General features: G+C 35.9%; 1 protein-coding gene across 2 annotated transcripts in view; it reads right to left on the bottom strand.

Annotated features, from left to right (window-relative positions):
- Nucleotides 1-687: 687 nt before the first annotated feature.
- The window catches only part of LOC109073946 (endoglin-like), a 40,893-nt gene continuing 15,200 nt past the window's right edge, over nucleotides 688-26,380 (bottom strand). For both annotated transcript variants that reach the window (XM_042761324.1, XM_042761325.1), the window contains exons 4-14: nucleotides 14,178-14,294; nucleotides 10,140-10,320; nucleotides 9,884-10,049; nucleotides 9,479-9,578; nucleotides 8,402-8,588; nucleotides 8,006-8,145; nucleotides 7,090-7,311; nucleotides 6,929-6,992; nucleotides 1,820-1,927; nucleotides 1,446-1,493; nucleotides 688-1,278 (exon numbers count right to left, since the gene is read on the bottom strand). In XM_042761324.1, the coding sequence (XP_042617258.1) occupies nucleotides 1,142-1,278; nucleotides 1,446-1,493; nucleotides 1,820-1,927; nucleotides 6,929-6,992; nucleotides 7,090-7,311; nucleotides 8,006-8,145; nucleotides 8,402-8,588; nucleotides 9,479-9,578; nucleotides 9,884-10,049; nucleotides 10,140-10,320; nucleotides 14,178-14,294 (1,470 nt within the window). In that variant the 3' untranslated portion in view covers nucleotides 688-1,141. The remainder of the gene's footprint in view (nucleotides 1,279-1,445; nucleotides 1,494-1,819; nucleotides 1,928-6,928; nucleotides 6,993-7,089; nucleotides 7,312-8,005; nucleotides 8,146-8,401; nucleotides 8,589-9,478; nucleotides 9,579-9,883; nucleotides 10,050-10,139; nucleotides 10,321-14,177; nucleotides 14,295-26,380) is intronic.

The raw sequence follows: 26,380 nt of genomic DNA, 5'->3' as shown, positions 1-26,380 counted from the left end.
ACAAAAATAAGATAAGTTCTCCATTTATGGAAACTTCCAGCCAACTTCCAAAGTTATGACTCTACTGAATTCAGGGATTAAAGCATCTACATATTAAAGTCATGCACAAACACACACATAAAAAAAAAATCTTTAAAGTTACTTAATTACTAAAGTAATTAATAAAATATATTTTGTCACTCAATGAAGACAAATTTACAAAATGAAATTAAAAAAAAAAAAAAAAAAAAAAAAAATCATTATTATTATTATGATGAAAATGTTGTGGGTCATTTCACTCCATAAATCAAAAGAAAAAGGCATTTATATATATATATATTATATATATATATATATATATATATATATATATATATATATATATATATATATATATATATATATATATATATATATATATATAATGTTTTTCTTTTTTTCAAACATATAAGGAATAAGAATGAGATTGGAATAAAATGTCACATCAATAAAGGTCTTACATAATTGCTTTTGTCTTTCTGTTGATTTGAGGGTTAAATAAGACATGTTTTGACATATTTAATGAGATTCAGCAACTGTTTATAGTTATGGTCAAACAAATATATAACAAATCAGAGACTCCGAGGTAGCCATTTTCCAATCTGTCCCATGTGGGACAGCCTATTCAGTAAAAACTCTAAAAATAAAAATGTGCTTCCTTTTATGTTCATGTCCAATAGTTGATTTGTTGGAAGGTTTCATCTTGTCAGTCCTTGGCTAAGTGTTTGGATATGAGTCTGACGTATGTTCACTCATCTCTTTGAGCCATATTTAGTCCCATCTGAAAGCGAACTGATGCGTCAGACTGCTGTTTGTCTGTGAAATCTTATTTCGCCTCCATCAGAGAGGCACCGGCACAAGAATGTGACAAATTTCCTGTTAGTTCCTGGGGGTTATGCGTTGTTTTTCCTGTCTCTGGGAGCCAAGATTTTTCTTTTTTTGTTCTTCGTCCCCACTGACTTCCCGTAGCCGGGTGAGCGAATGGAATATTGTGAGGTGCAGGGAACGTTTCAGGACTGCTACCGCCTCTCTTTTTCTCTCGCTCGGGATGATGGGATGTGTGGCGCGAGATGGCTTCGAGAGTGAGCGAGCGTTAGGAGAGGAGGGACACATGGCGACTGCATCATGCCATGCTGCTGGTGGGCGTGCTCTGGGTGCTGCCAATGCTGGCATTGGCGCTGCTGTTCTCTGAGGGAGACTGGTGGGTGGGCACTGGCTGCCGTTTGGTCAGACCACACGGGCATCCGGTTATAGAGAGGACTGGACAAAAGACACAGGGAATATTGAGTGAAATAAACAAAAACAGATTTTCACGGCAACTATCGAGAGAGGGGATCATACTGTGAAAAAGAAATGCAACAGGAAAAGAGTAGAGGAAGTGTGTTGAGGAAAATATTGACCTATTTAAAGTTTATAGCTCAGTTTACCTGAGAGCTCGGCTGCCGTTGATCTCATTCCCAGAGCCACAGGATGCCCTGGAACACATGCACACATGAGATCTGGGCATTATCGTTCACTACAAAACTCATAAAGACATCAATTATATTCAGGACTTCTCAAAAAAGTTCCTTCAAGATAAGAACAGATTATCAGTCTGGAAGTACTACGGCAGAGGTCTTACTTAAATGCTTCATCTTATTTCTAGTGGGAAATCATCACAAGGCTTGTTAGAGCTCCACCTCTTCCCTCATAAGCTAGAGAAGCAGCGAAATCTCTACCAAATACATCTTCTCACGTTTGAGTAGTTAAATAAGTCATAAGCTCCGCTAAACATAACTCATTCCAAATGCCTGCAACTTACCTGTGCGTATCTTAATGAACCATAAAGCGCCGGTGAGGAGAACTCCGATCAGAAATCCTCCAAACGCGATTCCCAGAACAGCCGAGAGCCCAAACTCAAAACATGGATCTGAAACAGAGCAAATATTAATTTCAGAAACCATTGCTACAACCATTACATTCAGTGATAGACAATTATTACCATGCCTTTGTAAAGTGATTTCCCCCATGGTTCAGTTGAAAATGATAACTAGGTCAGACCATGGGCGTAAGAAATTTGGGGCTCGTCCGGGATTTTAACCCAAGGACCTCTCGCACACCAAAGCGAGAATTATATCCCCAGACCAAGCTCTACTTAATTGTCATGCCGGTGTTGTATAGGTACAATATGCCAGGTAGGATTAGACGACATCAGTGTCAAGGAAGTTACTGTGAAACTGTAGTGGGACTACTCTACATTAAGAGTGGTTTGTAGCTTGGCAAACTACAGTCAAATTACTCTCAAAGAAGCTACCTTAAAAAAGTAGCTAGCTACACTAAAAGCTTCTTGCTAACTACACTAAAGTTATCGAGCCCATCAAGTTAAGTCCACTGTATTAATATAGCATTTTTCACATAACATACTGCATAAGCAGCTTTACTGAATAGCATCCCCTAGAGCAGGGCTCTTCAGTTCCAGTCCTGGTTGGCCAGTGTTCTGCAGACTGTAGATCCAATGCCAATTGAACCTACCTGTCATTTCTTACTAGAACCAGGAAGTATGATCATATTAGCCCAGTTCTGTCAACACTGCACTGGCTCGCTATTAAAGATTAGATTTCAAAATCTTGCTTATTACTTATAAAGCCCTGAATGGTTTAGCACCTCAGTATTTGAATGAGCTCTTGTTACATTATAGTCCTCCACGTCCGCTGTGTCTCAAAACTCTGGCAATTTGATAATACCTAGAATATCAAAGTCAACTGCGGGCAGCAGATCCTTTTCCTATTTAGCGCCTAAACTCTGGAATAACCTACCTAACATTGTTCGGGAGGCTGACACACTCTTGCAGTTTAAATCTAGATTAGAATCTAGACCCATCTCTTTAACCTGGCTTACACATAACACACTAATACGCTTCTAATATCCAAATCCATTAAAGGATTTTTAGGCTGCATTAATTAGGTAAACCGGAACTGGGAACACTTCCCATTACACCCGATGTACTTATACATCATTAGAAGAATGGCATCTACGCTAATATTAGTCTGTTTCTCTCTTATTCCGAGGTCAATCCAGGTCAGATGGTCACTGCAGTCACCCGGATCCAGTACGTATCCAGCACAGATGGTGGCTCAGCACCTAGAAAGGACCTCTACAGCCCTGAATGTCAGCGGAGACCAGGACAACTAGAGCCCCAGAGACAGATCCCCTGAAAAGACCTTGTCTCAGATGACCACAGGGACAAGACCACAGGAAGTCCTCTGTACAATGCGACTTTGCTGCAGCCTGGAATTGAACTGCTGGTTTCGTCTGGCCAGAGAAGAACTGGCCCCCCGACTGAGCCTGGTTTCTCCCAAGGTTTTTTTCTCCATTCTGTCACTGATGGAGTTTTGGTTCCTTGCCGTTGTCACCTCTGGCTTGCTTAGTTGGGGACACTTCATTTACAGTGATATCGTTGACTTGATTGCAAATGATTGCACAGATACTATTTAAACTGAACTGAGCTGCATGATGACATCACTGAATTCAATGATGAACTGCCTTTAACTGTCATTTTGCATTATTGACACACTGTTTTCCTAATTAATGTTGTTCAGTTGCTTTGACACAATCTGTTTTGTTTAAAGTGCTATATAAATAAAGGTGACTTGACTTGTCATTTGCAATAAATTCTGAACACCTTTCTTAGCCTGTTCAGGTGTGTTTTGTTAGGGTTTGAGTTCAACTCAACTAACATGCAGTTAATTCAATATGTTTACCATTATATATTTAAATAAATGTTTTCATGCATTTATTTGACATTTTATTTAAAAATTGATCAGAACTTTTGGAACTTTTAAAGAATTCTTATTATGGTTAAATTTTAATTTCATTTTAGTTCAACCAATGAAATATCTTCTACAATGGAGACGAGAGAGATTCCTGTGCCGATATTTTATCATGAAACATTGCTCAACTAAAATGTCAACTGAAAAGAAAAGAAAAGAAAAGAAAAGAAAAGAAAAGAAAAGAAAAGAATAGAGAAAAGAAAATGTCACAGAGACTGCCAAACGAACCATTTTCTTCACTTTGTGCATTTGATTATTGCCTTGTTTATTCGGCAGTGAAGATAATGTAGTGTTTTGTGACTAAGCATTGGGAAACAAAATGCAATAAGCCTTTAGGGTTTCAACACCTTGTCACTGGGGCAATACTCTCTGTACTTTAACTAACAAAAAGGTGCATGTCAATACCTTTGAATGTCTTTACACAGACCATGTATGCTACTCAGAGGTGGCATGAATGCATTTACACAGCAATTTGCACCTTTATACAGTACTTTGATACTAGGGGCTGAGGTGAGTTGGAGTGATCATAATAAAGTATAAAGTACAAAGTTGTACTTTAAGGGCATCACATTGCTTTGAAAACAGCTAAACTACAGTCATGCTACTGACAAATGTAGCTAGTTAGTAGCATCACTACTTAGTTACTTGCCAACACTGGATGAAATCAAGAGCCCAACTTCTCAAAGGTTATTTAACACAAAGCTCAGGTTGCTCATGTCAAAAGTGGAGCAACATAGACACAGAAGTGGTCCTCAAGTGCATCGGAGGTCCAAGTGTGTTTCTGCAAGTGGGTTAAAGTCTCATCATTTGTCTCTTGGGTGGAATGAGTCCTGTGGCGCCCACTCTGCATCCTTCCTGTTTACCTGTGTTCATATAAGCCGCTTAATACATACGCTCTTATGTTCCTCTCCATGACACTGACGAAAAGCAGGAAGGTTATTAAAGGGGTCATATGATGTTGCTAAAAAGAACATTATTTTGTGTATTTGGTGTAATGAATTGGGTTTATGCAGTTTAAGTTTCAAAAAACACATTATTTTCCACACACTATACATTATTGTCAGCAGCAGATCTTCCACCAAATATCAGCTTTATTTGTGTGTCTGGTCAGAAAGTCTGAGCGGAGCAAACAGAGGCAGGAAACGGCTGAGCAGGTGGTCAGGAGAGGATGAACGTCGGCCCCTCGAACAGGAAGAACAGCCCAAGGGCTCGTATCCTCCAAAACACTTTAGAGGTGCCCTGTGGGGGAAAATGCCTCCAACATAAAGAATCGCATCTACTGTTCCAAATGGACAACAGTGGAGGAAAAAATTATGTGGATGAAGATGGATCAGAACACATAGTGTCCTGCAGAAACATGACCCCATGTCAGTGTTTGTGCAGAGTGCAGCATTCTTTCACCGTAGCCGGCAGCGAGGAATGCAAGAATTTGTTCTTGACTCATCTTCCCGGGGACTGTCTTCCCTTTTGAAGAACAACACTTTCCCTTCTTTGTGTGCGGCTGACAATAGAGACCCGGGCCCCATGTTCGGAAAGGCCAAGCATACCAGACCTTGGACACAATAAATGCCCCACTGGCTCATTATTTCTGATTGCAGCCACAAGGTCAGCGAGCAGGCCTTCCAGTAAACACCCCCTTCCCGTCTACATGACGACTGATGACGTCAGCCAGAGTTTGGGGGGGGGGGTGCAACACCAGCTCTAACTCCACCAGAATAGCACAAATTTTGATGAGGCGAGATGGGAGTAGATTGAATCTGGGACAATGGTGTGTCATCCCATTGTTGTGCTCTGAAATGAATGCTGCTGAATGGTGTTTTGAATGGGAGGATTTATTTCCTGTATGTTTCTAAATTAGGACACAAGGTTATCCAGCTTCACAGGGTTCAATGTTATAGGGTATCACAAGTTTCCTGAAAATCTAAGGCAACAATTTGTAGCAGCTGACACACACAGATGATCCAACAAACCTGTGTTCATAAAATAAATGCTTTTGGCCATTTCAACCATGTTTGTGTGTTTATTATTGGCATTTTAAACAGACTGTGGGAGCACCTAGGGTAAACCCAAACCAACTTTATAAATGTGTGTTGAGGATGTTCTACATTTTGAATGGTTTATTACTGTTATTAACACAAGAAATAAGAAATTATTACCTGGAAAATATTTGAGCCTTTTGATATTATTGTCATTGGCTGATTTTCACAATCACAATTTTGAGTGAATATGATTAGAAATAAACTTCATATTAATAAATATGTTTCAGAAATTCTGTTGACATCTCATTTTCTGCCATTCTATTATTCAGTGGTTGACTGATATGGATTTATGATATTACCGTATTTGATTTAAAGGTAGTACATAGCAAATGATGCAGTGATTTTTATTTTTTATTTTTACTAAATTAGAAATAAATAATGTGAAAATGAACTTGATACAGTAGATAGCAACTTTTTGATTCTGCAAATCCTATTATAGTGTTCTTCACAAATGAGGGAGTTGTTTAAAAAAGGATGTCAAAATAAAAGTCTTGCTTTTATCAGCCAAACAGAAAAATGTATCAGCCGATGCCAACTATTTAAAGGGACACAGAGGAGACAAATTGTTAAATAAAGTGGTTATTTTTGTTTCCTTCGTGTACAAAAAGTATTCTCGTCGCTTCATAAAATTCAGATTGAACCACTGATGGCAGATGGACTTTTCTGACGATCTCTTTCATACTTTTCTGGACCATGACAGTGGAATTTACTTGGCGGTCTATGGGACAGTCACAAGCCTCCCGGTTTTCATCCAAATGATCTTAAATTGTGTTCTGAAGATGAACAAAGTTTTTACAGGTTTGGAACGACATGGGGGTAAGTGATTAATGACAAAATTTTCATTTTGGGGTGGAGTAACGCTTTAAAAAAATAACAAATATCAGCCAACCATTAGTATTACACTTACTATATCAGCAATGAATTGGCCATCAGCCACTCTGCTCTGTAATTGCTGCCATTGTCAACCCTATATCGATTGAACACAGTTGAGCAGTGCACTTTTAAATGGACTTATAGTTTGATTTTTCTTGCTTCACTGAGATGAAATTAGCTCGTACTCACTTTTGTTTGGGATATATGGCTTGATCTGGAAGTTCCTCTTGACGTGTTTTTCGTTTGTACAAGACTAAAATCAGAAAAGAAAACAACAAGAGATGATTGTGTAATATGGACATTGTTAAGAGTCTTGTTTTTACACTCTCTGGAAACAGACCCCTACAAACCTTTCCACTTTTAAAACAAAGTTTAACTGCACATTCGAGGTCCCACGAGCTGGATGGCAGGTTCTGAAGCATCTCAAAGGAGAAGCTGAGTCTCTTGGGACAGTCCTTAATGTAACACACCTCCTCTTTGAACGGCATGTCCCTCACCTCTGGCATGGAGCTAACCCAACAGCTACTGACCTTAATGCTTACGGTAATGGCTCCGAAGCTCTGACTTGAGATCTGGTAAAGAGAAAGAGTAAATGAGTAACAAACGGAGGTGTTTTCATTTGGATTGTGGTATATCAGAAGCTGAATCATTTTTATGCCATTTGCTACGATACCCGGGCGTACAGAGCGCTAAAGCACAATTAATTTTTTTTTTTTAATGCAATAAGGGGATTTTTCAGTATTGTCATATTTCTGAAGTATGATCCACATGAATTGTGTAAATCCAAGGAAAAAACTGTTGTGTTTTTAAAGACTGAATAATTAGATTTCTCCATCTCTGGAAATGCTGTGTTTTTGGGTTGCTTATAACACATGCAATCATCTTCTTAAATTTATAATGAGAACCTTTTATAAATCTCATCAACAAAGGAGAAGTGTAAGGTCTCCCAGCTGTTTTCCACCAAAATAAAAGCTCTATAGTTTAAAGTTTAAAAGCAATGAAATTACGACAACCATAAATATTAGTATTGTAATTGTATTGTTGTTCTGTAAATTCTTCTTCTTATTATTAAAATGGTTTTATTTCATTTTTTATTAAATTATGAAATTAAACAAACAAACAAACAAATAAATAAATACACTTAATAAATATACTGATATTGTAATGTCAAACAAAATACAAGGATTTCGTAATAATAATAATAAAATCTCCACAAAATAAGACCGTAGAGTATTTGAGCCCTTTCAAAAACTGAGTATTATCTACCTCTGCATAGACCCTCTTGTCACTCTGAACTTTACTGCTGGGATCCAGAGGTAACATGTAGTCTGGAGACGAGAACAGCTGCATCTGAAGAGGAAACGAAGAACTGGGTGCTGGTGTTGTGGGCTTCACTTCTGCTGGTACTAAACGTGAAGAAAGAGGACAGCAGACAAACAGTCTCAGTAGTACCTTTAATAAAGGTTTACAACTCTCGTAATGGATTTACAACACCTTTTCATATCAGAAAAACAACGTTTCTGCAGCTTGAGGCTAAAAGCTGTCTGTCTTCCTGTAGAGCACACCAGTAAAATCAGCCTAGAACTGCACAATGAGGCCAGATTCCAGAACAAACCTGATTCCCAGGCTAATGAGAGAGAAAGGAGATCCAGAGCAGATTACCTGAGGAGCTTGTGTGATCCCTGATCCACAGCTGGATGTGTGACACGTTCAGACGGATCTCAGAGTAGCTGGTGATGGAGGTGCTCTTGTAGTGTAACAACACCTTCTGCCTGATTTCTTTAGGGTCATCCGAGATTGTCTTGTTCAGAAGCAACTTCATCCCATTTAAGGTTACACGATTGTTAGACTAAGAGAGAAAGACTTTGTTATTTGTTAGGAACTAGTAAGAAGTGCTTATAGCTGATTAAGCCATGGAAATATGGAAGCTTATTTACACCACAGAATACATTTTTCTCGCAGTTCTAACTTGTTTTCTAAAAATTGTCAGTTTGCATACACAACTTTTATTATCATAAAAAAGTCAGAGCTGTGAGATTTAAACTCATAATTGTGAGCTATAAACTCACAATTTAGACATTTTCTCATAGTTGAGAGTTTATTTTAATTGAAAGTTAGTAATTGTGAGATACAAACTTAAAATTCTGAGAAAAAAAAAAAAACGAAATGTAAGCTCATATTTTAATTTTTTTTTCTTAGAATTATTAACAGAAAAGTTAATAACTGCAAGATGTAAAAGTCAGAAATTCAAGATGTAAGCTCATAATTGTGGGTAATAAACTCAGACTGTGGATCTTTTTTTTGTGAATTGTGAAAAAACAAAAGTCAGAATTGTGAGATGTAAACTCATAATTATGAGTTCTAAACTTACAATTTGGATCTCTTTTTATCTCACAATTTAGTTCTTATCTCACAATTGCGAGTTATTAATCACAAGATGAAAAAAAGTCCGAATTTTGAGATGTAAATTCATAATTCATGTAAATTCATAAATTCATGTATATCTCACAACTGCAAGTTAGGAATTGCAAAAAATGTGAATCTTTTTCTCAGAGTTTATATTATAATACTAATTGCAAGATGTGAACTCAGAATTCTGAGAAAATGAAATTAGATGAAAAGAGATGTAAAGCCATAATTATGAGTTATGCACTATCAATTATTAGATTTTTATTTATTTATTTAGTTATTTTTATTTTAATTTTTGTGACTTAAATTATCGTCTAGTGCCATTCTCACCAGAAATTTGACCGAAATATTGTTGAGGATTGTCCACTCAGTGTTTGCTGGACCTCTCAGGATCACTTTAGAATTGGATGGCAAATGCAGATAAACATGCCTGAAAGAAAATGCCACATTAATCCAATGTTATCACATGACCAGAGGGGTGATCACATTTCATTCTTAAACTTCTGGTAGTAGAGATTTTTAGAAGATGTTGGCTACCTTGAGGAACAATGACTGGGGACAACTGAACATTAAAAACAAATAATTGAAACCTCAACTTCAGTTCTGTACTGTACAGATAATGAGTAAAGAGACCTGAAGCATCTATCGCAGGCAATACAAAAATGAATGAATGAATCTACAAACCTCCTTCACCAACCTCCCATTTCCACTGTGACGCTACAAAGTGATATTTACCTTATTTTGACATCATCAGGAATATTGATCACGTGAATCGGTTCTTCAGAATACTTGGTGTAACATGATTTGAGCTCATCAGGTGGAGATGTCAGCTTCAGCTCAATGAACTGTTTATCTGCTGCTATTTCTGGCTGCAGGTCACATGTTGAGGGTTGGTGTGTTCCTGGAAGAGTTCAGTGTTTCACAATGACTGGATCACTGATAATGCACGCATCTTAAGAGCCGAATACATCGATGCAGAGCGTGATCTTACCCTTCATCCCAGTGAAAGTGATGACCATGGGATCTCGTGCTGTGGTGAAGGATGTGACTCCACCAAATGTCTCTGTTGCCCATTTCAGAAGCTCAGAATCGCTGTTTGCGAACGGGGCAGCGTGCTTTTGTGGACTTCCTCTATTTGGCAGGTAAATATTTACTGAGGACCCATCTGTTACCTGTAAAGTGGATGGAAATGAGTTTGCTTTTAGGATAAGATACAATATAAAAGCACATCAGGAGAATCAGCTTCAGTCTCCACATGCAGACCTAGAGTTCTGTTTGCAGAAAACAACAAAATGCAAATACAAATAATAAAATGACTCCTTCATGTCAAATCTTTCATAACAGTAGTCACACTGCTGTTATTTACAATCAGAGATCCTAGATGGCAGTGTTTGACTTTTGACAACTCTTAAATGTACTGTTTATTACAGTAAAGTGTAAGGAAAAATGACACCATCCCATACTACAGCTCAAACGGTTTCTAAATATTATTTTTTTTTAAAGGAGTCTCTTCTCTTCTGCTCTTTTGATGAAAAATACAGAAAAAGCAGTAATATTATCACCGTTTAAAATAACGGTCAAATGCTGATTTGCTGCTCACGAAGCTTTTCAGATTATTAATAATGTTGAAAATAGGTGGTTGCTTCATATTTTTGTGGAAACCTTGATACACAATCAAAAAACAAACATTTAAGAATACTTTTATTCAGCAAGGATGCATTAAATTGACCAAAATTGACAGTAAAGATGTTTAAAATGTAACAAAAACATTCTTTTCATCATAGAATACTAAGTAATAAAACATCAGTTTTCACAAAAATATGAAACAAAACAACCTTTTTTCAACATTGAGAATAATCTGATTTTTTTTAATTGAGCAGCAAATCACCATATTAATATGATTTCTGAAGGATCATGTGAAAATCTAAAAATGTTTCTGTAAAAAGTTTTCTGTGAGGGTAGGTTTGTTGTAGGGCAATAGAAAATACAGTTTGCACAATATAAAAACCATCACGCCTATGGAGAGTCCCCATAACCACACATACCAACGTGTGTTTGTGTCTGTGTGTGGCATAAGTACAGTATAATAAATGCACAGTACAGCAATACAAAGGGATAATAAATGCCGATATGGAAAACAGAATCGAAACAAACAAACAAACACACACACACACACACACACACACACACACACACACACACACATATATATAAGGCAACAACCTTGCTATATTTATGAAGCATGATTTATAGCCAGAGCTCTATATACTGCAGACACAAATTCTAGGACAGTCGTATCTTTAACATTGCTTGCAAGTTTTCAATTGTCGCATAATTATGATGAATCTTTGGTGCAAAGGAAAAAAAAATCACCTTCAAAGTTTGCAGATAAGGGTGAGCGCTGATCAAAATATTATTTCAGGCTATGAGTAACTTATTTCATCTGTTTTTTACTTCAGATTCATGCTTAATATAGCAACTAAAATGTGTTTTTGTACATTGAATTAAATGTTTCATCTTATCTGATTATTTTCTCTTTTTATTTGGAACTTGATCGACACAAATATTAAGCTCTTCTTTTGCACTCTTTTGGACCTGTTATTGTAGACAGGAAAGAAATATACAAGCTAACTGTCCGATTTCTGTCAGAAATGCAAGTTCTCAATATAAATCACGTTTATAGCTGTGCTGCTGGTATGAATATCATGTGATTTTTTGCGGCCAAATCAGAACAAAGTGACCGCAAGCGTGACATCACTTAAATTCTGATTTGATGAGCCACATTCTGAGACGCTGTGAAATAGTCAATATACACATTTGACAACATTCAAGTCAGCAAAACTATGCAGTATATACAATGCAAAACACCAGCCCTACGTTAACACACAAGTGGCCATCGCTGTGTTTGTGAAGCGGGAGGGACTCAGCGGACTTTACTGGAGCGAGACCTCTGGCTGATTGAACTTTTTCATGTGTATTGGATGGAAATACAGAGACAGGAAGGCACATAGACAAGAGTTCATCTGAAACACAATGGGGCGCCTGTAGATTGATGGGCATTTGTCTTGGATGAGTGACGTGACGCATCAAAACCTCAGGAAGCAGCTTGACCGACAGCAACTAAATTCAAGACACAATTCCAATGACGCAAACTGTAATGTGTGATGTGATGGATGAAGCTCAAAAACAGACACTTCACCCACAAATCAACAGAAAAAAAAAGAAAAAGAAACAATGTTCTGCATAAAGAAAAGAAGACGATTATGATTTTTTTTTGCATTGTTATTTGCACCCTAAGTTATCAGTCACATGACAATTACGGCTTAAAACTACTAGAGCATTTAAATCCACTGAAGGTCTGTGTTGAGATGACAGGAGGAAACGGACGGGAATGTTTCATCAACAAAACAGACACATTTTTTTTTCATCATATTTTCTCAGTCTGTTCTTGTCATCAGGTTAGTAGATTCAGAATGGAAGACAGAATGGAGAACAATAACATGAAATGACTGTCTCCACAAAAAAAGTTTCTCTCTGCTGCAGATGCTTATGACACGCAGTGAACGGACGTCAGAATACATCAGGCCTGGAATTATTATTACACAACATATGCTGAGAGAAGAGGGAATAATATTCCATTCTGCACTGCTTTGCAGTCCAATATTGTCAATACTGTCATATTTTAAAGTAATTTCATTTTTGGGCTGTCAGAATGATTTGCTTTGGTTGTTAACCGTTACATGAAAATACAGTAGTATTTTTTTCATACTCTAAGTGATAAATGATAACGGTTGCACTTTATTTTACAGCACGTGTACTTACATGTACTTATACTGTACTTACAGTGTATTTATCTAAGAAAGTTCGGGTAATACAAGGTAACTACTAGGGGTAGGTTCAGGGTTAGTACCTAGTTATTACATAGTTATTGTAATTACTAAAATAAGTACATAGTATGTACATGAGTAACAGGACTGTAAAATAAAGTGCTACCATGATAACAGTATTCAGTGTGCCATAAATGCAATATTGATCCTACTTTAAAGAGATTTGTGCTTAATTAAATATTTAAAAGCAGTGTTGATATGCTCTCTCTCTCTCTTTCTCTCTCTCTCTCTCTCTCTCTCTCTATGTCTCTCTCTCTATATATATATATATATATATATATATATATATATACATATATATATATATATATACATACGTATATATATATATATATATATATATATATATATATATACTATATATATATACATAATACATATATATATATATATATATATGTATAAACTGAACAACCTAGACTGAAAAGCAGATTTTGGTCTCTGCCTGTTGATCTGTTTTCCTGAGACACTGAGTGAACAGGTTGTGATGGATTGAGGCTGGTGTTGCAAATGGTCAGGAGTGATTCTCTGCCTGGCCTGACCGTGTCTCATTGATAAGAGCGCTCAAGAACAACAGTCCATTTCTCCGGACTCAAGACATTGCGTGTCTCCCCCAGGCCATCAGATTCTCCCATCATAACACATTGCATTTTTAATATCTCGCAGTCTGGCTCAGGATTCAGTCACATTCAGTCACAGTCCTTGCTAGGAAATTAAAGTTCGCTCCCTTTCGGTTTGCACTGTGATTCCAATGCGCTTTGTTCCACAGCATTCTAATTAAGGTTAACAAGGTTCAGTGGTGCAAAGAACAAATTGAAGAAAACAAACTGGGCTGTTTTGTTTGGAGAGCACTGGCACATCCATATTCGACACTAGTTAAGTCTGTTTGCAAATTCTCATGGGGTCACGGGCTAAACAAACAATGTTAATTGCCTCTCAAAACAGAGCTGAAAGTGTGCAGCAGTAGCTGGTTTTATTGTCAGACACCTGCCAACGGCTCCCGTGCGATAAAGAAGTGGATGCAAGCATTTTGTGCTGGCAAATGTAGATCTGGAAGTATCCTTTGCATGCACAACATGTGTTATTTTAAGTGAACTCTGGTGGGATTTACAAATGAAAACACCGAATGCATTGGTACTTACATAGATCTTCACTGTGGGATTGTCTTGAAGCAGGATGGTTAGTGGACTGCTGGAGGTGATGATCACCACCGATGGGTTTGCCATAGTAACGTTTAGTTCTAACATTGGGTGTATTTCCTGTGAAAATACAAAAACGGAAGTTTTGGAATTTAATGTTTGAGCACATTTGGTACAAAAAAAAAAAGATCTTTCTGTCAAATATTTTTTTTTAAACCAATTGCAAATAGGCTTTATGTTGTAAACAGCATGGTATATCTTCCAAATTAAAACTATCATCTGTTTATAGATTTAAATATATAATTTTACATACATATGTAAATACATACATATGTAAAATTAGAGATACAGCAGTATTAAATTTCTCAGCCCATACTGTTTGCCGATTATTCAGAATGATATCTGCCAAAAACATTGATTTCTTAAAAAAAAAAAAAAAAAAAAACCCACAACTACTATACAGGGGTCCCTCTCATTTATTACATTAAAAGGTTAAAATGAACAACAAAACTATTATATTCAATGCTATTTATTTTCAGATATAATAATCACGCTCAAATAATAATGTTTGTATAGCCTACAACTCACTTGCACAAAGTAATTTTCATAAAAAACTTGTTAATTCATACATACATATATAATTAACAGTAAATAAGTTCCCTCTGGTGTTTTTTGTTTTGTTTTGTTTTGTTTTTTAATAGCTAACACTGGATAACTTTCCTGATGTAAATAAAACATTAAGAGACATATTGTTCACAAGCTGTTTTATTTGACGTCTTTCTTTTGGTTCAAACGCTAACTGACCAATTATATGAGACATGATACACCAAGCTGTACAGTCTCTTTCAGCATACCTTCTGATGATCATTCATGTTTATTTCACACTATGAATCTGTTATGTACACACTATCTGTATACTGTTTGTCTAAAAATGATGAAAAATATATTCAAAACTTGTTTTGCATTTAATTAAAAAATAATACACACTATCTGTATACTGTTTGTATAATGTTGTTTATATATTTATATATTTATACATGAGATATTTATTTTTATACAGCAATCCATTAGCAATGCCCTAGCAGCCACACACAGCACCTTAGCATTGTAACAATGACTTTTGCATGGACAAACAACATTCTTTAGTAAATGCTAGTATACTATAATAATCTTGAGTGTACTGGGTGATTGTGAAAATGAAAGTATTCTTATGTAACTGTAGGAGCCTCGCTCAGACTACAGCCACAGAGAAAAGCACAATTCAGCAATTCAATCCTGGTTCAGTGATCCACAGCACTGCACATTTCTCAAGTTTCTTATCCGGTTCAGTTCATGCAGCTCTTTCTTAACAAGCTGATGATCAAGATCGGGTGTGTAAATAAGGAAGACACAGAGAATGCGCAGAGCGGTGGGTTTGAGATCCGCTGGAGTACAGCAGCATATACTGTAGCTTGAGTAAATGAGACACAATCTGATCCAGGCGGCAGAAATTCCCACAGGCACTTTTCCTGTGATTAGGAAGCCCAGAAATCACGCACCATAAACATTTGTGCTGGTCTGGCAGTGCTGTTGTTGTTTTGCAGACATACAGACGCGCTGGAGTGTGGAGTGGAAGTCCAGCTGCTGGTCCATTTTCCATTTCATTTTAATGTTAGTTAAAGTTTTAGTGATTTAGTTTTGTATTTTTGTCATTTTTAGTAGTTTGTTTTTATGTATAGTTTTTATTTTATTTTCAATTTTAGTTTTTCAGTACATAAAGTAAATACTAAAATGATTAATATTGCTTTACTTATTTTTAAACAAGTTTTTAGTGGTTTTTATATATAATATATATATATATATATATATATATATATATATATATATATATATATATATTTATATTATTTCAAGTAACAATTTTTAATGGTTTTATTTTTAGTTTCAGTTTTCATTAACAATAATAAGCCTGATGGGTTGTGATTCAAGACTTCATGGAGGGCAGCAGGGTTAAGATGAGCTGAAGTGAATCCCAGCACAAGAGACCCAGTGAACACAAAGATATCGCAGCACATCGACTGCTGCTGGCACTTTAACTAAGTTTGAGAGAAACTTTCTACAGAAATCTCACACTCTCCCGCAGCGGATGTATTGACAGAGGAGGGCAGCCATAAATGTTTCATGGAGGAATAAACAGAGTAACGTGTGTTCGGTGTCTGCACTGTTGACATCTGACTCTACCAGACGGAGCCTCTGTCCACTGTGAGCTTTATCACTCCTTCAAGGCGTAGTCACCCAAAAATGAAAATAAAGAGTTTGTTTCTTCATGGGAACAAATTTGGAGAAATGTAGCATTGCATCACTTGCTCACCAATGGATCCTCTGCAGTAAATGGGTGCCGTCAGAATGAGAGTCCAACCAGCTGATAAAACATCACAATAATCCATAAGTAATCCACTTCAGTCTAGTCCATCAGTTAACATCTTGTGAAGCCAAAAGTATATAAGAAACAAATTTATCATGTAAGATGTGGTTTAATTAAAGCTGTTTTGGCTTGTAAATGGTGCTTGATCTGTGCATATTTCTCTCCTGATTCAGACCAGACAACTTTTTCATTGAAGGAAGCATTATTATGGATTACGGACTACGGAGCAATGTTTTGAAGTTTAAAACGTCTCAATAGATTGACGTAATAGATTTGTTTCTTACAAGCACGCAGCTATTGGCTTCACAAGATGTTAATTGGACTGGAGTCATGTGAATTGCTTGTATTATTATGATTACTTTGATTATTGTGAAGTTGTTATTTAATGCAGAGGATCGATTGGTGAGCAAGGGATGGATGAAACCTGATAAAGACACAAACTCATCTACATCTTGGATGGCCCAAGGGGGAGTACATTTTAAACATATCTTCATTTTTGGCCGAACCATTTCATTATTGCACAGACATGCAGATTTACAGTAAACCATTTGATCAATCTGATCATGTTAATGCATAATTAAAATAATATATTTTGAGTTGAGCTCTCAGATGGTGAAATCTGTGTCCCGGGATTTCAGAGCAACTACTGTGTGAATGTAGAAAAAGTACGTCCATCTGGGGCAAATCAGAGGGCCGAGCCAAACCTGGAGCAGCTCATACTGGAAGCAAATCTACTCGTAATCTCATCTTGACACAACGTCAACATTCCCACCTGGATCTTTCCTCGTCACTAGACCAGAGCAACACTGGAATGAAGTCAGAGTAAATGAGAACTACTAACTGCTCCCTGGAGAACTCGCGTTCATAATTTAAATGTCAAAGTTAATACAAAACCCAGACATTTATAAAAGTCATTTACAAAGAAGACTAAGAACGATCGCAATGACCTTGTTGCTTTGGACCACCCACTTGACCGTCATCAGTAGATTTGCATCAACATGTGTCCAGAGAGCATGCAATAATAAAAACCATCTGTGCACAACACTAAGAAACGTTCCAAATATAAAGGCAAACGTCCAAGGCTTCCTCCAAATACAGAGTCTGAGAAATACTGCCCCAAAACTAAGAGCAATTAAGAGACCTTATGAGACCTACGGCAATGGTAAAGGAGCTCCAGTCTCCTGACGGAGACTTATTAAAAATAATAAACTCTAAAAGAATAGTTTTAAGTGCAAACTGAATGCATTACATTTGGTGACTTAGCATGTTTAGTACAATTAAAAGAAAATGTATTATAGTTATAATTGATATTAAATGCAATTAGTTGAACTTTAGAGCAGTGGTTTTCAAAATTTTTTTTTTTACTTGTATTTGTTATTGACGTGATCCATCTTATATATATATATATATATATATATATATATATATATATATATATATATATATATATATATATACACACACACTTTTATTCAAATTCTGAATGGATTATACCCAAGATAGCATGCTAACACCACTACCTTAATAATCACTGAGCTGTCACGCATTTCAGTTTATCGCGATCTCAGAAAATTTTGTTATAATCAATGAATCTCTCTACACTGCACAATACATCTATTATTTACATCGTGTCTACACTGTTTGTTATAATGAGAGGTTTAGCTTGCAGAATTCAAGACTGAACAAAAACTTTGGTGTTTTGATCGGTTAGTGGATTCTGACTAGTGATCTGAAACATCTCTGAATGGCCATTCCGTACATCTGTGAATGGCTACAATGGTCGCTGTGATTTTGCCAAGTAAGACATGTTCCAGGATCAACATCATTGTTTACAAATTATAGACCTAACCCAATCCCAACCCCTAAACCTAACCCTACCCATAATTTATTCCTAATAGAAATTACAGGTAAATAACAAGCATGTAGAAGCATCTAACCTCTGACTGCAAGCCTAAAACTGACATTTCTTGAAAACATATCCCTTAATCCTGATTGGTTTATTGGAATGTTGTTCCAGGATCAACAGGGATGTTGATCAGGAACATGTTGTACTTGGTGAAATCACATTCACCGTGCTGGAGTCTGCCGTGAGGTGGAGGTCACTTACTTTCATTTGGGTGTTTATGTTTATTACACAATCGTGAAAGTGGCCTTATATTCAACTGATTTATTATTATCTGAAAGTACACGTTTTAAAATATACTTTTAAGATTTGAAGTATACTACAAGTACAGACTAATTACAATTAAGGTTTTTTTTTTTGTTTTTTGTTTTTTTTTTTTCAAAAGAAAAAAAGCTGTGAATTACAAATACCTGCCCAGAACTTCAGCTAGTCTAAAACTGACTCACCAGTAAACAAAATCCACAGTATGAGACCTCAGCAAGACCTGCAGTCCTCAGTGACAGTGATGGAAAAACTGTGTGAAACACCAGCGGCATAAACACACACACTTCATAAATCTGACTGAAAAATACAAGCATCACATTTCAGCTGAAGTTTCCCAACAGCAAGCTGGACACGGTGACCACATGAGACCCTACAGAGGAGGATTGATGAGACCCGCATTGAACCCCAGTGCAACATGTCATGTGCGGTGCAAACCAAACACACTGAGTGTTGAGAACCATCCTTACAGTGGAGCATGATGGGAGTGTCAAGCTCTGGAGATTCATGAGTGCAGGAAATGATGGGCTAATTACAACTAAACCCTGTGGCCAAATGTGATGCAATGCACAAACTCACTTGCAACAGGACACTGACCTGCAACAGAGCCGAAGAGATGGGGGTGACAAAAATGGCCTGTATCAGTATGTATGTGTGTTCCCTGGGAATTTAACCCATGTCCTTTTGAGCTGCTAACACAACGTTCTACCACTGTGCCACAGGAACACACATTGATGCAGCATATTGCCTTTAAAAATTTAGAAATGTTTACATGCAGTAAATCGTATGCTAGTATTTAATTCAGAACACAACCTCAGACCACAATCAATGGACAGCCTGGCAATTGATTTGAAAATGACTGTTCAAATGGTCCACATCCAGTTTAATGGTGCTTGAGCAATTATTACGTCATTGTTAATATGGCAATTACTTTTATTTCCTCACTTTATTGATTTAAATCTATGGATGTTTTACCTGTATTTGTAGAATATTTGATGAGTTGCTTGGAAACAAATGTTTTGTGAACAAACGCAACAGTTTTGCAAGAGAATGCATATGTTTTGTGAATGAATGCAAAATTTCTGAAGAGAACGCAAATGTTTTGATAATGATCGCAATTTTTTACAAGAGAACGTCAATGTTTTGTGAACAAACACAATACTTCTTAGGGAAAACACCAATGTTTTGTTAATGATCAGAATAGTTTTGTGAAAGAATGCAAATGTTTTGCAAACAAACAATAATTCTGCAAAGGAAAGCAAATGTTTTTGGAATAAACGCAATAGTTTTGAAAGCGAACACAAATATTTTGTTAACAAAGCAATGGTTTTGCAAGAGAATGCAAATGTTTTGTGTAGAAATGCAACACCTATGCGAGAGAATGCAAATGTTTTGTGAACGAACGCTAATGCTAATGTTTTGCAAAAAAAAAAAAAAAAAAAAAAAAAACACTTCCTCCTTGGGGGAACGCAGTAGTTTTGTCAGAGAATGCAAATGCTTCTTGGAGGGGTACTTAAATTTTTGCGCAAAATTATTGAAAAGCATCATTTTTTTTTTCCATCACAATGTCCCTTTTAGCGGCTCCGCAGTATCTCAAGTAAGAATAATCATAAATGACAAAGAAGTGCTTTTCTGTGACAAGTACAACTGCATCTTCTAATACTTCAAGAAATCTCCACCTGTTTAAAAGCATAATTAAGACAGACGTGCGGTCAAGAGTGAAGCTTTCAGATCATAATCTGTTGACCTGTCTGTCATCTGTCCTTTCAGCTGCTCAGCGCTCTGTTTGAAGCAGTAGTCTGCGGAGGCAAACATTGTTTCTTCATGGCTTTTATTCAATCTCCTGCAGGGTTTCCACGAGGATTCACCCCCCCCCGGCCGCAGAGGTTCAGAAAGAGCTCAGCACCACGCCGTCCCACAGCTGAGCTAATCAAGGCTCTCGGCGGTCAGTCCAGCAGTATTTTTTGTTCAACACACACACTCCGCTGTGCTCGACTCTCACATGCTGTCATTTACGGATGGTAGCCACGTCAACAAGCCGTTGGGGAGGCGACAGCATGCGGCTGATAAAGGACAAACTGAAAATGCCATGCTGGCACTAAACTGATATAAGAGATAGATGTGTAATGGTTGTGTTATGTTTGTGGATACTTATGTTGTGTTAACTTTGGTTCCCATGTTTCCTTCCTGTGTTTAGCTCCTGTGACCTGTAGCACAAAGCCGGTTTCAGTTTTTACCCATGTAAGTTTGCGTTTAGTTTGTGCAAACTCTTGAGATTTAGGGCTCAAGAACATGGGTTGGTTCTGAGCAGGCTTTGTCACTATGGTATCTTATGCTACCCTGCTCCCGAGCAGGTTTTGTTCTAAATTAGAGATCGCGAACCAAATCTGGAACAATCAGCTCTGAGCAAAGTACAATATATCTGACGCAATAAAGCTACCCCTCTTTATTTCTCACTACAAATTAATGTTTAAAGTGATATATTTTTAGAGACAAATCTTTTGCTGCTAGATTATAATTATGTATAATTAATATAATATATTCATATTATTAATTGTATGAGTTAACAATTAATATTAAACTTAGCATTTAAATTATATAAAAAACTATATACATATGTATAAAACTATATACATATAAATACAAGGTTCAGCATATAAAGATTTTTGAACTGATGAAGCTTGTTTTCTTTTGAGCTCCTTGTAATATAAATTATTTAAATTCAGTTGATTCACTTGTACTGATATAGTCAGTAGCTGCCTTCTCAAACTTTCACTGCAGCAGTGTTTATTCCTGCCTTGTGAATGGGTTTCAATTCATGGTATTTATTTTTTTTTTTTCATAATCTCTTCATCTTTAATAGAGAAGTGAATTGTGTGAGAAGTCCATCAAACTGATGATTTCCATGTTCCATGCGATTGGCTGTTTGCTCACAAACTCTGGATCAAACCGGAGTTGACAGAGCGTTGTGCAACAGCTGATTTTGATCTAAACACACTCTGCAACTCTGAGTTCATCTCACATCATGCTACAGGCAACTGTTCACTTTGTTCCTATTGTCAGTTTGTTAATGGTTACTCATTGGTTTATGTTCACCTGTGTCTTGTTTGGCTCCTCGTCAAGCCCTTAGTTTGGTTATTCTCTTTGTCTTGTATTGTCTTTGCATGTTTACAGATTGTACATTAAAATACTGTTAAATTTAAAATTTTTGGAAGTGAAAAATAAGTAATCTTCTGAAAAATGTAAACTGACATCTTTGCGGTTCCTCACTTTTTCACTGAAATAGCTATTTTTTCTTTGTTTTTGTTTTGTTTGTTTTTTTTTTGTTTTTGGGTTTTTTGGTTTTTTGTATTTATGTGTGTGACTCTTTTATATTATACTGTATATTTTGTGCAAACGCAATACTTCTGCTAGAAAACGCAAAAGTTTTGAGACCGTAAATGTTTTGCAAAAAAAAAAAAGTTTTACAAGAGAATGCAAATGTTTCCCAAATAAACTATTAATTTGGGAGAACGCAAAACTTTTGTCAATGAACGCAATAGTTTTGAGGAATTTTGTATGTTGTTGATGTAGTTTTGTGGTATTACGAGAGTGTTTTTGTGTTTTGTGAAAATGTTGTTTTTGTTTGAGAGAACAAATGCTTGCGAAAGAAGTGTTTTTTTTGTGAACAAAATTGATTTGTGCTGTGAGAGAACACAAATATTTTGTGAACAAATGAAATACTTCTGTGAGAGAATGCAAAAGTTTTGTGAACGAAAACGACAGTTTGTGACAATGCAAATGTTTTGGGAAGAAATGCAATTATATTAACATTAATCATGTGTCTTTCTCATTACAATCTGTGTATTTTAATGGCTGACTTCACTTTTTAATGTTTGACTTCAGGCATAAAACTAAACAAATTGTCTGACAATTGGCATTTCTGTGAAATGTGTTAAAAGTTATAAATGTGTATAATGCTTTAAAGTTTCATCAGAACAAAGCAAGCAGTGATTGCTTTTGTTCAACAGCACATGATTCCTGTTCAAACGCTCCCAGAAGATCCCTGTTTTTCCTAGCCAGGTTTTATCTACTGTATGTGGAGTGTGTCTGTGAAACATCATCAGTGAGCGTGAGATTGACGAACATTAATTAGTCTCACTGGAGGCAAGTTGTCAGACATACATGAGCACGAACAAGCAAATACAAAAGAATGGCTGTTAGAAGCGGCTTTCATTTCCTCTGCTGATCAGAGACCAGTGTCTGTGAGTGTCTGTAGGCTTTCAGAAGAGGAGTGAGAATCACAATTTTAGGAGACATGTGTGAGTAAATACCCATAGGAAAGAAAATTACCAATATGATCTCTCTCGCTCTTAACAGTTCAAATACATCTCCTTGATAGTGGCTGCTTGGTTGGTGGTATTTGATAGGTTTTATGTGAAAAAGTTAAGAGGTTAAAGAATGATTTTAAAAAATGCTTTAAAAACGAAGTAAAATAAATTTAAATATACAAAATAATTAATAAAGTATTGTTAATTATTATTATTATTATTATTATTATTATTATTATTCTATTATGTAAATTTTGCAACATTATAAATATCTTTGTCAATTTTGATCAATTTAACAATAAAGTATTCATAAAAAAGCGTTCATTAAAAATTAACAACCTTAATTAAAAATAAATTACATCATTCAGTAAAAACCTTTGAATGGTGTAATGTTTATTCATATTTTTTGTGTTTTAGAATATTCATTCTATTTTTAGAATAATCGTTAATTGTTCCTCTGTGTGAAATCTATGTGAATGTGAATCTGTGTAGTGAGGTGCAATTTAATAGCAAACAGCTTTATTTTGATTTCCGCATCTTGTGTTGTTGTCCGCTGACGCGCCTTCTATATTTAATATGGAAACTGCGTGCTGAAGGAAACAATCCAGTCATGTTAATAATTGCAGCAATCCTCAGTGGTGTTTACAGAATCACAGACCTCCCATAATCCATCGCTGTCCACCTCACTCCGTTTGGGTCAAACAATGTCCACCGTGGTGCCTGATCACTCGCCCCTGCTATTTTTGTTCCTGTACTTTCAAGATACAATTGTTTTCCTTTTGCTCCTTTTTTTCTCTTCTTCTCAAGAGCACTTTTTTTCAGGGCTTTGCTGATGCATAACAGCTTCCCGTTATTCTTCGGCTCTCCTCTCAACCCGGGTCGGCTCCAGAATCCCAGACTTGGCTCTCGGCCAGCGTGACTGGAGCACTGCCAGACAGTGACATCAATGATGCCTGAAGCTCCGCCCACTCCAGCACAGCCCGCTTTACTCCGCTCTCTGTTTCTATGTGTGTGTGTGTGTGTGCCCACTTTAAAGGGATAATTCAAACAAAAATGACAACTGTGTCAATTTATCAAGAAACTGGGTATGGGTTTTAAAATACCATGAGGGAGACTAAATGAGTCTGGGCCTGATGACGATGTCAGTGACACAGTTTGGATAATAAACTTTTTTTTTTTTCCTTTTTTTTTTTTTATGTGATGAGACGCATCTACCTGTAAGTAAAGGTCCATAAAGGAACTGGGCAGAAAGAGGAGGACGATATATGCTTGTGCAGAAGAAGTACAATTTAGCATAATTTTAAAAAGAGCATTTGTTACGGAAACAATAAACTCTAAAAGAATATACTTAAGTGTGAACTGAATGTAATGTTTTCTGACATTTAACTGCAATTAAATGAAAATGTGTTATAGTTTACATATTAAATACAATTAGCTAACATTTGACCCAGTTAAGTAGGACTTTAGTTCATATTTATATGCAATTTAATAATTACTACTATTGTCTATGAAATATGGTTAAAGTACTGCTGAATGTAGGCCTACTGGCAAGCATTTATGATCAACTAAAAATATTTTAATGTCATTTCTGTTTAAAACTTGCATGTTATGTAATTAAATTTATTTGTAATTACACATTTGTAATGATGAAGTTGCAATTTAGTACATTTAAAATACATTAACATTAAATGTAAAATCAAATTATAATCAAGTTCTTTACATGTGCTTTAGTATGTTAGTCAACATCAAAATAAGTGTACTTCTTTAAAACATGACAAAAGATTATTAAAATAATGATTTAAAATGTACTTTAAACTTAATTTGACATTATTGCAAAGTGTATTTTTAAAGTATTTATTTATTACACTGTAAAAAAAGGATTTTTCAAATTTGTAAATAAAATAAAGAATATTGGAGTGTGTTTTACATTAAACTTCAGTTTTTATATTAATCATTTCAGTTTTTCATGTTTAATTTCATGTATGTTACTTTGTAACTTTTCTTTGTAATTTTTGGTTTAATTTTCTGAGTGAATATGGTTTCTATACCAATACAGTACTTGTCAAAGTTTGGAAACATCACATTTTTTTTTTTTTATGTTTTTGAATGAAGTCTCTTCTGTTAATATATTGTAAAATGTTTTTGTTTTGTTTTTTTCTCACGATCAAAACTGAATTTTCAGCATCATTACTCCAGTCTTCTGTGTCACATGATCCTTCAGAAATCCAATTTTTTGGTAAGTTATGTGTAAGGTTTTTTTTTGAATTGTTTTTTTTTTATTTTTTGTAGTATACTGTTGTTAGAACTTCTTTTTCTCATGCTTAACAGTTGGTTTGTAATGCAACATTATTGAACTAAGAATTTTCTTTCATAAAATGGCCTGCTTTCATCACCAGAAACACTTTCTGTGCGCTACAAAATTCCTCAAGAGAAGTAAAAATGGGCCCAAATGTGTCTATATTTAATAGAAAAGATGTTTGTCTTTCTCCTGCGATTGAATTCCCTGCTGAAGTGAAAGGACGGGACATTTCCACAGCTCTCACGATGTGTGATTCATTCACTCATCCAGCACAGATGAAGAAATATCCACATCTCCAGTGCGTAATCATCCTAAAATCACTCTCAGCATCCTCATGCTGTGAAGCCATTTACTCTCAAGCTGTCAGATGCTGATAATTAATCATCTAATCATCACGAGTGCGTTTAAAGAGTAAACAAGCACTAAAAACCTGTCGCTGACGCACAAACCTGCTCTGCTTTGGCCCAGGACGGCTGAGAGTTGCATCATCACTAATGATGATCTGTGTTGGTCTTTCTCAACCACACGTGGAGAAACCTGACTGACCTCCAGCTGACGTGTTTGAGCACTGATGTTTCTGAATCGACTGTAACACTGGAAATCCCGGAGTACTGGTCATCTGCTACTCACTGTGCTGGTAGACTTAAGCAAACTATGATTAAACTATGACGGTTTTTGGTGGTTCAACAAAGCTTCTACATCACCAGCAAGATTATCTTGATAATCCAATAACACCAAAAACTCAACGATCTTTGCAACAACCCCCACCCCCCCCAAAAGATTGCATTGTTATAATTGTATTACTGTACTTCTCAAAGTAATAATAAATAAATAAATAATTTAAAAAAAATCTCAATTTATTTGTTTTATTTTTAAAAGTTACCTTCTGTTATATATGTAAAGATATAAGGAATTGTTAAAATTGTTGAAGTTTAAATAATTAAAATGCAACTATACCATTAAAATTAAAAAAAAAAAATAATAATACTGAAAAAAAAAAAAATTTGAAATTGAAATTTAATATTACTG

This window comes from Cyprinus carpio, chromosome A7 (genome assembly GCF_018340385.1).
Source record: "Cyprinus carpio isolate SPL01 chromosome A7, ASM1834038v1, whole genome shotgun sequence".
Classification (NCBI taxonomy): Eukaryota; Metazoa; Chordata; class Actinopteri; order Cypriniformes; family Cyprinidae; genus Cyprinus; species Cyprinus carpio.
This window is presented reverse-complemented; position numbering and strand designations above follow the sequence as displayed.